The sequence below is a fragment of the Saccostrea cucullata genome, unplaced genomic scaffold (assembly GCF_032062105.1).
Source record: "Saccostrea cucullata isolate Sc308-1 unplaced genomic scaffold, CSIRO_AGI_Scuc_v1 ctg3995, whole genome shotgun sequence".
Taxonomy (NCBI): domain Eukaryota; kingdom Metazoa; phylum Mollusca; class Bivalvia; order Ostreida; family Ostreidae; genus Saccostrea; species Saccostrea cuccullata.
Genome location: NW_026940144.1, coordinates 21,210 through 36,171, shown reverse-complemented (window position 1 = coordinate 36,171; position 14,962 = coordinate 21,210). Strand labels below are relative to the sequence as shown.

Sequence of the window (14,962 nt, the reverse complement as noted above, 5' to 3'; positions counted from 1 at the left end):
CAAGTTGAAATGGCTTCTGCAGACAAACCAAAGACCGCCTTTACCTCAAGACGAGGATTGTTCGAATTCAACGTTATGCCCTTTGGCTTGAGTTGTGCCTCGGCAACTTTCGAACGCCTCATGGAGAGCGTCCTTGCTGGATTGCAATGGGACATTTGTATGATATACTTAGACGACATAATTGTCACTGGGAAAACATTCGAACAAATGCTTGACAATTTGGAAAGAGTCTTTGAAAGGCTGAAAACTGCCAATCTAAAGCTTAAGGCCAAGAAGTGTTGTCTCTTTGCACGAAAAGTAACATATCTCGGTCATGTTGTTTCGGAGCAAGGGTATCAACAGATCCGAACAAGATAGCAGTTGTAAAAGAGTGGCCAATTCCTGCTAATGTCACAGAGCTAAGGTCATTTTTGGGCTTGTGTGGATACTATCGGAGATTTATCCAAAACTTCTCTGTCATTGCCAAGTGTCTGCATGCTCTAACAGAGAAGGGGAAACCATTTGCATGGACATCAGAGTGCCAAGAGGCATTTGATTGCCTGAAAAACCATGTGCTTCAGTCCCCAGTGCTAGCCCATCCGGATTTTACTGTTCCATTCATATTAGACACAGATGCTAGTGACCAAGCGATTGGGGCAGTGCTCTCACAGAATGTAGATGGCAAGGAGCATGTCATAGCCTATGCCAGTAGGACACTAACGAAATGTGAACGCAGATACTGCGTGACGAGAAAAGAACTTTTGGCAGTCGTGCATTTCGTTAAGCATTTTAAACACTACCTTTATGGCAAAGAGTTCTTGATTCGAAGTGATCATGGTTCGTTGAGGTGGCTGTTCAAGTTCAAAAATCCTGAGGGTCAGCTAGCCAGATGGCTAAAAACCCTAAGTACCTACAAGTTTCAGATCCAACATCGACCTGGCATACAGCATAGAAATGCTGAAGCCTTGAGCAGAGTACCTTGTCGACAATGTGGTTATGACCCTGAGTGGGAGAAATCGGCATCAGATGAAATAAGTGTCCAAGATGCGAATACAGTGACACATATCAATGCAGCTTTTCCTGTCAACCCAGGCAAAGAGCCTTGTCACAAGATGCAAGACCTTCAAGACAAAGACAGGGACCTGAAACTAGTGAAAGACTGGCTGCAAACAAAGAGCCGACCTTTGTACCATGAAATAAGTGGACTTGGGTATGTCATAAGATCTCTGTGGTCGCAATGGGAAAGCCTTTCCATTGAGAATGACATCTTGTACAGGAGATACCAAGAGGACAGTAGTACCCAGCAGTGAACGTAGGACAGTGTTACAATACTGTCATGATATTGAAACAGCTGCTCACTTGGGTGTAACAAAGACACTGGCACGCATCCGACAAAAGTACTATTGGCCAGGTCTTCAGGCAGACACAAGAGCCTACATTGCAGGCTGCGAGAAGTGCTCAAAGAGAAAGAGTCCTCAGAAGAAAAAGAGAGCACCCATGACAATTGTTGAGAGTGGAATGCCTATGGACAGAATAGCTACCGATATCCTCGGTGAACTGCCCACGACTGATAATGGCTATAAGTACATCCTTGTTATATCCGACTATTTCACCAAATGAACGGAAAGCTTCCCGATGCCAAACATGGAGGCTGCAACAGTTGCCAAGATCTTAGTCGAGGAGGTAGTAACGCGATTTGGTGTTCCTTCCAGCATACATTCAGACCAAGGACTCCAGTACGAAAGCGAACTCTTCTCAGAGGTATGCCACGTCCTGCACATAAAGAAGACTCGCACCTCGCCTTACCATCCCCAGAGCGATGGCATGGTCGAGCGCTTCAATAAGACCCTTGTCACAATGCTAAGCGATTTTGTCAATGAACACCACTCAGACTGGGATAGATATTTGCCTTACGTCATGATGGCGTATTGAGCATCTATGCACGAAACGACTGGGTTCACTCCAAACTTCATTATGCTTGGTTGGGAGGTATCAACCCCCCTTGACATTATGTACGATATGCCCAATGCAGTCAAATATATCCCTAGTAATCAGTGGGCTTGGCATCTCAAGGAGACAATGGAAGATGCCCATAGACATGTTAGGGAAAACATAAAAGCTGCCATGATCAGACAAAAGCGATATCATGACCAGAAGTTATCCTGGCAGCAGTTTAAAAAGGGTGACGAAGTATATGTCTTTTTCCCTGTCCGGAAAGCGGGATTGTCGCCGAAGTTTACAAGCTACTGGCGTGGTCCGTACGAGGTCCTTGACATAATGACCGACATTACCTACAAGGTAAACTTAGGACCAAGGGGAAAGCCATAAATTGTGCATGTGGACAGATTGCGTCTCAAACGTAGTCAGACGTTAAGGGATGAGGTTGTAGAGGACAATACTTCACAGGAAGACACTGGTCAAGACACAGTGAGGAGTGTCACTGACAATGAAAGAAATGACATAGAAGCACCTCCAAGTGGTGACGACTTGGTTGTTAATGCAGGTGGGGGTAAAATCAGAAGACCACCTACCTGGTTGTAAGACTATGTATTAGATTAAGTGAACTGCTGGTGAACAATTGTAAATACAAACTTCATTTTCTTTGTCATGTTGTTAAAGGTCATGCGGGACGCATGTACTTAAGGGGAGGGAAGTGAAATGGTTGGAGGAGTTATCTCCCGTTACTTGTGTATATAATAATAGTTAATCAATGTAAATATTGTAATTAATTGGTCAATTGTCAAAAGAAATATACAAGTAATATTGATAAATGATGTTCTGTAAGAAAATAATATTTGTGTTGCCAAAAGAGAGGCAGTTTGTTGTATTTTGTTAATGTAATATCTGAAAACTTGTGAACATTGATCAAGTTGTAATACAAAGGGTTGTACAACCAACTGTCTGTTGTCTACTGTTAAGTACGCAATTTGGTGAATTGGAAAGTTACTAAGTAGCGTGTGCAATTTGACGAATAATAATTGCTGCAAAGTCGCTAAAGTCTCTGACTTGATCATTGCTGAGAGTACATAGGATACTTTGTTACCAGTGTAGCTGTGTATTGTGTAAGTGTGTTAAAGCCACTTGGCTGGATCATAGACAACTTGGTTAGCAACTGACACCAAGCAGGTGTCATCAGATAAGGGCTATAGTCAGGCGACACCAGGCAGGTGTCTGTTGACTTGTTTAGTTAGTTGTTCATTCAGGCAACTGTCACAAGGCACCAGGCAGGTGCCAGTATTATTGTACATATATAAAAAAAAGCAGATAGGTCACTTGATTTAAAGACACTAGGCAAGTGTCACATATTCTGTATATTTTGCATTAATCATACCCCCCAGTAAAACTCGGTAATCCGAGCACGGACCTACTGACCGCTCAGGTCCGACACGTTACACATGTAATGTGATACTTATCTAAAGAAACTATTGATAAATTGCCCGTATAGATTCTCATTCTGGCATCAATATACACAATACACTGTACTTTGTTTAAATACATTTACAGAAAACCATTACTGTAGGGAGATGTTGTTTCGATTGATAATGGAAATCTTATTTTATTTATAATAAGAAATAGTAAAGAGTGTCCACTCAGAAGTTTAATTTTTGTTTGACTAAATCTTTAGCATTCAAAAAAATTAAGGAGCTTTGTCCTTAGAGGAATCCCGAGGCGCTCCTAAACCCACTTGCCTTAATTATCACCTCTACTTACTTCACTTTAAGGTCAGACGATGCGTTCCTCAAATATTTACATATTTTACATATCTTCGTATTTGAAATATTCAAAATTTTTACTTAATTATAATTATCTCCTCTTAGAAGAAGATGTGGCCCTTCATTTGAATAAATCTAAATTCTCTTTTAACAAAGATACTTTGTGGCAAGTTTGGTTGAAATTGGCCCAGTTGTTCTTGAGAAGAAGATGAAATTGTGAAGAGTTTACCATGACGACAAAAGCAACAACGACAGCAGAAAATGGACAGATTTTTTGTGCGCCAAAAATCAAAAGTCCGTTTTTTTTTTTACAGTTACCGACCTTATGAGAAAAGTTTTAAGATGGGTTAAGGTCCTTGCTTACGTGAGTATCTGATATCATAGATGCAGTAAGCAACATAATGATGTTGACATGCGAAATAATTATGTCAGCATGCAAGATAATTACGTTAACATGCAAGATAAATACATTACAATGCAACACATCATTGTCAGCATGCAGCTTATTTATGTTAACATGCAACATAATTATGTAAACATACAACTTATTAATATCAACAGGGAAGATAATAAGTTGTCCCTGTAAATTTAATATCAATTCATAAATATGTAAAAAAAAAAATGATAATGGAAATAATGTATTGAAGTTCAAGGAATGCATTATAAACATTGTATATACTGTCCGATTTGATTTATGGACTTTTAAAAATAAACAACAAAATGAGGTTCTGACCTCAAAATGGCATCTTATTTTGATAATGATTGTGCCTATTCATTGCACAAACATTAATATTCTTTTACTAGTGACAATACTTCCTGTTTCATTTTTTACCCTCTTGAAGTTCATGAGAAGTAAACCTTTTATATAATTATATCAAGGATTCTGGTTTGGATTTAGCAACAGTAATGTAAGAATCGGATTGATAATTTCAGTTTTAATATGAGGGTAGCTAGATCGTAGGGTGATTCTCTTTGATTGAAATAGTTTGCTAAAGTTTAATATATAGTTTTGATGCGTTGTAATTCCGTGCGTGTGATAATTTTTTTAGAATGATTTGTTTTGTTGCTGAAGAATGTCCTAATTCTAATATTTTAGAAACATATATCAATGAAATTGGACAAGGAATGTGTTTGCAGCAGGTATTTCAAATGGCATCATATATTTTGCGACACCCTGTATCTTGCATATTTACATAAATAGGTCGTATGTCGATATAATATGTTGCATGTTAACATGGTTAACATACGTGTAAATAAGCTACATGCCAACTCAATACTGTTGTATCTAATTACAAATGGCTTTAGCAAGCAAGTTTACCAACAATAAAACTTCAACCTCTTAGGAGATTGATAACTTGCAACAAGTCAACATGATTATTTTGCATGAAGACATTTTAAATAATCGCATGTTTACCTAATTCGATTGCAACTGAACATAATTTACCTTGCATGTGGGGAGCAGAAATATATCACCCTATAAAGCAAATAATAAAAAAAACTATTTGACTGTATGCTCATCAAATATTATGTGAATAATTCTTTGTTTCTCACCTTGGTGATTATTTCCTTTCAATAATAACGGTACATTGGATATTCACAACGAGGTGAATCTTAATACTGATAAGCGTTGAATGGCGTGTATATGATAAAAGGTAAAGTTTAGAACACCCGACTGATAAGATACAGCGTGTATCGATATACAGTTAATCAACGAAAATTTTTCAAGATACAGCTATCATTTCATCTTTTTGTTGATGTCGGTAACTTATTTAGAAGTGTATTTCAGTTTGTTCATCACATGTAACAATCATGGCATTTTAGAAAAATACTTATCCGCATAAACTAATCATATATACTGGGTGATAGTATGTAATATATTACATTATTGGACCATTTGTTATATTGATGAAAAAGTCTACTTCTTAAGATATTCCAGTATTTCAACAAAAGGCATTAAAATCGGTCCAGAATTTAGTACATTTTAAAAGATTGATAATGTAAATAGGTTTTTATTTAAAAAAAAAAACAACTTTGAAGAATTCAGTGGATGTTTATTGTTTTTGTTTTATTGCCTGACGTCACGGCGTGAGGCTGTGAAAGGATTTGATATTTCCAAGATCAGAAACTGTGCGATCATATCTAGAAAGCTACATGTATACAGTGTATTTTGTGCAAGCTGACTTTATATTGGAATCTTTTACCTGCATTTCAAAATAAACAGTTATCAGAAAAAAGAATATTACTGATGCGAAATACTGCAGTGTTCACTTCCGTACTCTTTTTGCATGGAACAGATCATCCCATGTTATTCGCCTTTTCAACATGATCGTGTATCCTTTTTCCGCAACTCTATACTACTGGATCAGTCCATTTATTTTCTACGAAAGGGGTGAATCGCTACTTTTCGCGCCAAATGTCACTAGTCAGCTATCTTCGCGCCTTTTCCTTGGATTGTTGTGCTAATTAACTTCCATGGAATTGAATAAAGTTTGTCTGTTTTACTTCCTTAGAATTTAATGCTTAAATTCATCTGTAAGTTTTATATCATTCTTTAAAACAACATATCGTATACATCAGTTTATGGACATGCAACAATAAAGAAATGATTTTTCTAATTTGTTTCCCGATCCCGCGGTTGGTTTATTTCGTACATGTAAATGAACTAGTCCAATAGTAATAAACAACTCAGTTCAAGTCATCGTATCCAGATGCATGATCTATTATATGTGAAACTACCCCCCCCCCCTCCATTTTAAGAAAAAAATAATGAGCACACATTACTATTGTTTTACTTCAGAGGAGATTATACACTCCAACAAAATGTGTATCTAATTATATCCATCTTTTAAAATGTTTATAATACATTATTTGATAACAGATTTTATAAAAGGTGTTTCAATGTAGCTTGAAATCAATTTCGACCGAAGGGCAGATAACTCCACTTGCAGAATCCATGCCCCCCCCCCCCACCAAGAATAACAACTCCTTAATATGCAATGTAAAGATTATTCTTCTACAAGTTAAATATAACGTTCACGGTAGTCTAGTCGTGGTAAAGCGTTCGCTTCGTGATCGGGAGGCCCGTGTTCGATTCTCGTTCGCAGCGCCGCATCAAACCTAAGACGTAAAAATAGGTAGTGACTGTTCCTTCACCAAGCGCTCGGCATCAGAAAGGAAAGTCACGGGTCATTCGGATATGACCTTTAAAACGTAGGTCCCAGGTCACGGTAGGCGCTGGCACGATAAAGAACCCTCACTGCTCAAAAGCCCAGAGTGCCGAGTATAGGTCTAAATTTGAAGCCCTTCACCGGCATACGGTGACGTCTCCTTATGAGTGAACAATTCTCGAGAGGGACGTTAAACAATATACAATCAATCAATCAATCTACAAGTTAAATAAAATCTAGATTTCAATTACATTAACAAAATATAAAGTAAGGATATATTTTAAAACCCACAAAAGTATTGCTTAAAAGTTTTTCACTCTTCCTGCATAAAAATTAATTGATTGAGGCAGGCAAGCTTTTTAAAAAGCTGTTACATGTGTACTTGTTACCATAATGTTTGACTCTTCTGTATAGATGCTTATAGCTAACACAACACACATCTTCAGTTCCATTAAAAAAAATACCTGTAGCTGTGTACTTAGAAAGTCTGTACTTCCTCTTTAATCTGTTTTGAATAACTAACAGATTTTGGTGGTAACTTAATTCGTATAATGCTCTTGCACATAAGCATTTTGTCATGGAGCTTTCGATATGGTTATCTATGAAATATGTTATCAATCTTAATAATTCAGTCAAGTTTACATTTAACTTTCTGAAATACCGTTATTTTAAAGTTGTTTACATTATGACTGATCGTATTTTGCTTGCCTTGTTTTATACCGCCTGTTAGGCCTTTGTTTGCATTTGACTATAGACAATTTCGTCTACCTCATCAATATATAGTGCTTATGGCGTTTCTGATCGGTCAACAGGAGATGCTTGCTCCTCCTTAGCACCTGATAGAATGTTAAGGGGTCCTCGTTTTTTACCTCAAACTCAATTAAGAAAGGCAATTTTGGCATCATTTTGTTTAATTTATCATTCCGTGTATTTGTATAATAATCAAACTTCAAACGTAAAATATACACTGCGTAAATTTCACTTCTAAAACATTGAAGTTGACAGCTTTTTCCTTTAAATTTAAAAATATTATAACTAATTAAGACCATCATGAAGAAAAATTTAATGAGAATCCAAACTATGATTTAAACAAACAAAACCAGTGATTAAATTAACTTTCAATTGATACATGTACTTATTTACAGATAATGACAAATGAATTGTTGAAAGTTCTGTATTGCACACCAAACCGTGTGTATGAGATGACTTTTTCAAAATATGTTATGTTTTGCAATAATAGAAGAACATTTCAATTTGTCTTAGGTCAAAGGCAGCTATAATGCGAAAAAAATGTTAACATACGGTTGTATATATTTTGATATATTTTGTGGTCGTTATAAATTTTAAGCATTTTATTTTTTCCATATTTGTCTTGGATTTAAGCATTTTATAATATTAATTTAAAATTCAAACAGTTTTAATACTTTAACTTTTCCCAAGAAACTTTCCACAAGGAGCAAATTATCTTTATTGTCCGTACAAAGATCAATTGGAGTTGATGAATTCCTATTTTCAATATGTAAAAGGACCTGGCCATTTTGGTCAATAAAGTGTATAATATTATTACCAGTGTCAGATTTAAAAATGTGACACATGCTGTTTGTAGTTACACCATGTGGTGTGAATGGTTTATCTTTGTTAGACTGGAAATTTCCATCATAGTTAAATCTTAACTTGCCTCGTTCGTCAACTATCACTAGCTTGTTTACTGTAGGGTCACTCACTATAATATCAAAGTTTTTGTTTTCTACAATGTAGAACGGATCGCAGTATAAAGGTTTTCCTATATCGTATTCTATTTCTTGTGTTACCTTAGAGTCGGAGAAACGGACAACTTTACTTTTCAAGAAATTAAAAATGGCTTTCATAGCAACAAGAAAGTCACCATTGGAGGTGCAACAGATGGCTTTAGCTGTCCATCCCTGCAGTGGGATCAGATCTGTTTTATCTTTCTTCATAACATTTATATGTTTGGATTTACTCTCAATGTACACTAAATATCCATTTCTGGTGACAGCCAGTTTTACGGGAATTCCTCCAGACTTAGTGGGAATCTCCTGGATTAGATTTTCCTCTCTGTCCATGCGTCTGATGATATTAGTGTCACCACTGATAAAGAATTCATTGGTGTTTGGTATACAAGCAAAGCTATTTATTTTGCCAAAGCCGGTATTTATGGTTCCTATTTCTTTAACATTAGTTTTAATTGTCTTTGGTATGACACCTATTATTCGAAACATTGCCTGTTCTGTAACTTCAACTGGATTAAATTGTGGTACCGTAAGTCTAAAGATGCTCGGAAGATTTCTGAAGTGTTCATTTTTTGAAACGTAATAAATAACTACGGACGAATCACTGGAAACCAGATTTGATTCGTTTTCCTCCATAGCTGACTGAATCAAAGAATGTCGTGACTGAAATTCTGATTTTAAAGCGAACAAAAAGTCAGTATCTTTCATTTCCATCTCTTTTGAAACATGCACATATTTTTCGATGATACTGTCAACAAGCTTGTGACATTTATCGTCAAATTCAGCAATACCTTGCTGTCTTTTTTGATGTTTTTGAACTATATCTGATAACATTGATTCTATTTCAGAAATAGCTGATTCATTTTTCGGTGCAATGTCAGTTTCAAGTTCATTTTTGTCATTTTCGATCATTTCTTTTTTAGATTTGTAAAGTTCGGGAATTTGCTGAACACTGTGATTTTCATGAAATCCCGACAATAGACATTGTTGGCAAACTGGAGAGCTACATGATAGACAAAATTCATATGACAACTTTTGATGATGTTTACACGGTAAAGTAATATCCCCCTTTGTCAGTTCATGAGTAAGAACTTCTTGCTTTATATTAGGGTCAGAGAGCATATGAGGACCTACACAATCTTTACAAAGATTGACGAGACAACTCTTACACAGAATACTAGCTGCAGATTTCCGGTCTTTACCGGGACAAAGTTGGCATCGTATGACGTCTTGTGCTCTAGCTGTTGGATCTTCCGATGTCGCCATTTTTTTTATTTCAATACATGTGAGCAGATCTTTTGAAGTTAAATGAACTGGAAGTATGAAGTGGTACTTTTAGGCTGTTAAAGAAAAACATGTTTATGGTTATTACAAAATACCGTTTCTTTAAAAAGTTGTGGTAATCATTTATAACAATAATTATCAAAATACTTCAATTGAAATATTTTTTTTTGTTTCTTACCCTTGTGATCTGTCATATTTATCATTGAGGCACATTTTTATAAAATGGAAGATCCCAGTAATAGCTTCACAACTTCTTTCGTTTAAATACGCACGTTGATTGATAGCTTCACAGTTTGAATTGTTTAAATATCTCCTTGATTTTATTGTTTTCACAATTTGTTTAATGGTTTTATTCACACGATGAAGTCACGACATTTATTATTACAATTTATTTTAAATCTGATGTCTTTTGTGCATAAATGTATCAATGCATAAAGAAACAATGAATTGAACACACAATCTAATACTAGTATCAATTTTAAAAATCTTCTTTTATATTGACACGTAGAAGAAATGCAACAAGCAGTAACAAAAAAATATTTAAACGTCTATCATTATTCTCTACTCAGGTTATATTTCAACATGAAGACCGATATTACATGAATCATACACAGATGTATTCTGAAGTAGATATTTAAAAGAGAGATGCTGATTTTCTGATTGACAATATCTATGCGGGTTTTTTTTGGACCAGGACCTATGAATACCAATTAAGCTCGGTATAAGTAGACCTATTTTGTATTCATGTGAAGCAGACTATATAATGATAAGATTGATTGATTGTATATTGTTTAACGTACCTCTCGAGAATTTTTCACTCATATGAAGATGTGATGGCCACCACTCAGTGTTATTTAGCAGAGATGGAGCCTTTTTCGTCCCAGCATCTACTGCGTTTTATATGGTCTCAACTGAAGGATCGGACTCCGCCTCCTACAGTGGGATTCGAACTTGCGAAGTAAGAATCAACTCCTCACTTCGCGACTCTAGAGCAGAGGCTCTAACCACTGCACCATGCGGGCGACTGCATGAGAAGAAGAAAACATCTTCTGTGGCCTTGATTTAAACAATATTTGTTCAGCATACCGAATAAATTGAACAACAGACTTAATGTCTATAAATACCCTCTCTTCACAATAGTCCAAGGATACAATACAATGAAAGGAGTGAGTGTATTACGATAAGGGATATTTCCTTGAATAAATGACCATTCTTATTCCCTTGTTAGGTATTGCTATGTTTTTGTGGAGTTGGTCAAAGTCAAGCAACATAAATATCACTATACGGACAAGCTCAAACACATTCAGACACTCTCCCTCACACACACAAGCATATCCTACACGACTAGCACAAATTCTGATCAAAATAAGCAAAATAGAATATTGTATAAATAATATTTGAAGTACAATGAATACATATCATTTGGATTTACTTTACCACTTTTTGCTAATTTAAATAACCTTGTACATAAGAAGAATAATTATTTCCATATATTTCTATATGCCGTATAAAAAGAAATTTTAAGCGAGATGCAAATTTAGCTATTTGTCCTTAAAATATGGTAATTTATTTTACCAATAAGTAATTCAGCGATTTTAAAATGCTCACTTGAGAAAGCTATTACAAATTAAACACTGTTTATTTTTAGCGATATTTAATGTTAGTGATATCAGAACCCTCGCTAATAAAGCCAAAATTAAGTCCTCGCCTAAAATTCTGCTTATACGGTATCCCAGTGATTTTGAAATGAAAGATACTTCAAAGTCAGACACATCTGTTTCATATTTGGATTTTCTACTATAAAGAGACGTTTATGGTGATCTAACAACCAGTCTTTCTGATAAACGTGATGACTTCAACTTTTTAATCACTTTCCTTACCCATACAGCGATATACACTAACATGTTTCACCTACAAACGAGTTTTTGTCTTTCAATTGATTCGGAACATAAGAGGATGCTCTACTTTCGAACATTTTTTAAAACGAGCTAAAGGTTATTCATTAAAGAACAAGTTGACGAAACAAGAGATTAAACAACCTCATTTACAGTCATCTTTTCGTAAGATCTATGGTTGATACAATGACCTTATCAACTAAGCAATTTATTATAAAGGCAAATGTTACTTTAAGTTTTTCATAATACATTTATTGAGTGTTTATCCCTCTGATAAGAGAAAACTTTTCCAAGCAATGCAATAAGCGATCTATTTGAGGATATTTGATAAAAAAAAATATTATTTTAAAAACTTTCATGTCATGCAAAGCCAGATTTAGTTTAATAGCAAATTTTTGTCATCAAATTGATAATCCCTTACATAAGAATAAAGTATTCATGAAACGAATTTTTCTTTTGTCATGACCGGCCTTCATGCCCATAAAGTGCAGAAAAAATAATCTTTTCCAATTTAGAATCAGCAAACCTTTCCATTAAGGATCGACATTACATTTTGTACTACAATAAATGAATTAATTAAAAATAAAAAATAAAAAAACGGTAGTGTTCTTATAAAGGCAATTTAGCCACATATAATCCCCATATGCATTGCCTTTCATATGAGGATCATATGTAGCGAAGTTGTCTGTGTATACTCTATATATAATGAAAAAGTCTCGAACGGAACGTTAAACAATATAAGATCAATCAATCGAATGTAAATACGTGTTAACAAAAGTAGAGTTGCATGCAACTGGTCCTTACTGATACTAACCTTGTTCATGTACTGGAAAAGACAACATGCCATTAACTATAGAATGTATACTGGCCTTTGTTTAAAAAAAAATTACAATATGTCCTATGTTTCTAAGGTTAATATGTTAGATAAATGTACTGAAACATGGACATTAACATATTTATGTATTTTGTATTTATGTGCACATTTGTAAAAAATGACTGCATTTAACAATGAGTTTAGGGTCTTTTCAATCACTTCTATTGCTTCAATATCCTAATCTGATTTCACTTTAAAGGAATTTTGTTAACATAACACCTAATTTATAATATTAGAATGTGATAAAATAATAATATTCAATGTGTAGGTCATTACCTATTTCCAGCTTTACACAAATTTGCACATTTCTGCCCTTGATTGAATATTTTGTACATGCATGAGAGATGGAGCTTACATCGTAAGAATGGGTCTGAATGCCGACTACATTGCAGATAAATAACAATGACATGTCTAAAAAATACGAGATCACTTTTTTACAACCCCTTTTTTCTGTGCGGCACAATTAAGCTTTACTACGTACGGCACAAAAGGTTTACAAGGTTTTCAAAACGAAAATAACATTATGAGCATGTCCATGTGAGTAAATATTATTTTACTTACTGCCCGACAATTTAAAGTGTTGACCTTTCCTGCAATTAAAAGAGAAAACCAGGTTCTGAAGATTGCAATTTCTACATTCCCGTAAAACCCAAAAATCTGGAAACTTTTCAAGGAGAAAACAATGTATTGTCAAATTTCTACCCATGTGAAATTAAGATCTTTGGAGAGTCATTTAGGTCGGCAGAACAAGCCTTTCAAACAGCGAAGGCACTAAGATCAGGTGATGTAGGTGCAGCTGAGCGCATTCGTAACGCTAAAACTGCCCTAGAAGCAAAACGTATCGGCAATCTTGTCCAAAAATCAGATCAATGGAAGGAAACGGAAAAGGGAGTCATGGAACAAATCATCGCAGAAAAGGTAAAACAATGTGAAAAAATGAGAGACGAACTAATCTCCTTTAAGCCGTCTGTGTTCTTTGGACACCCAGTTTATGATCTATACTGGGGAACTGGCCTGTCTTATGAAGAAACAATCAAAACATCACCAACGGCCTGGCCAGGGAAAAGCATGATGGGGGAGATAATTGGTTGCGCCGCTGAAAATCTTAGAAAAAGCAGGAAAAAAGACCAACGGAAACGTTAACGGTAACTGTTTAAGTTAAGATGTATGAACACAAAAAACTCTTATATTTATGTCATCCTTAAAGCTGTTGTCGTTAAATGCCCGAGGGCTTAATGATTATTTTAAAAGACAGACTTTATATGATTGGCTTAATGATACTAATTGCAAAATAGTTTTTGTACAAGAAACTCATTATATAACTGAAAGAGAAAATATTTACAATGCTAGATGGCAAGGTTCAAGCTATCATTGTTTTTCCAACTCATCCCATAGTAGAGGGGTATCTGTATTATTTCATAAAAGTTTACCAATTATTGTTCATAACATACACAAATCAGATGATGGAAGGAGAATTTTAATTAATATTGAGTATGAACAGAACATTATAACTTTAGTAAATATATATGCGCCAAATTCAGAAAATGAAAGATGTAAATTTTTCAAAAAACTTGCTTCATGGGTTTCTCAATATTGTTTAAATGAACAAAACATTATATTAGTTGGGGATTTTAATTCAGTACACAGTGCAAAGAATAAATGTTCAAAAATAATTAATGATTTAAAATTTAGATTTCGATTGATTGACATATGGGACAAAATTAATCCTGAAAAAGAAGGGAATATATGGTGTGATTCAAATAATAAGCCTAAAAGTAGAATTGATTACATATTCACTTCCGAGAATTTATGTTATCCTGTCGAAAAAACATTACTTAGAAAACCTCCAGATGTTTCAAATACTAGAATGAGTGACCATAGGTCTTTTATTTTTTACTGCATTCTCTCAAAAAATGAAAGAGGTAATGGTTTTTGGAAATTGAATACGTCAATTTTACAAGATGTTGAATTTTGTAACATTATCAAAACCTTTTTCGAAAATATGCCTGAAAATATTAATAACCAACCAGATCCACAAATACGTTGGGAAATGATTAAATATGAAATAAAAGAGTTATGCATTGAATATTCAAAAAAGAAAAACAAAAGTATAAACAATCGTATTAAAGTAATAGAAAAGGAAATTGAAGAAATTGAAATGTCTAAGTCAAATGATATAAATATGCTACATAAAAAGCAATTGGAAAAAGAATTAGACAATTTATATACATATAAATCAAAAGGAGCAAGGGTTAGATCCAAAGCGCGTTGGATCGATGACGGTGAAAAAAACACCTCC

The 14,962-nt window shown here is 34.8% G+C and overlaps 1 protein-coding gene across 1 annotated transcript; it reads right to left on the bottom strand.

The window, feature by feature from the left end:
- Window positions 1-8,259: 8,259 nt before the first annotated feature.
- Window positions 8,260-9,876, bottom strand: LOC134254880 (uncharacterized). Its single transcript, XM_062737412.1, has one exon. The coding sequence runs from the start codon at window positions 9,874-9,876 to the stop codon at window positions 8,260-8,262; it is 1,617 nt and encodes a 538-aa protein (XP_062593396.1).
- Window positions 9,877-14,962: the final 5,086 nt, after the last annotated feature.

What these genes read in the sequence shown, in the direction of transcription:
- LOC134254880 (XM_062737412.1), bottom strand. Translation starts at nt 9,876, where the DNA reads ATGGCGACATCGGAAGATCCAACAGCTAGAGCACAAGACGTCATACGA.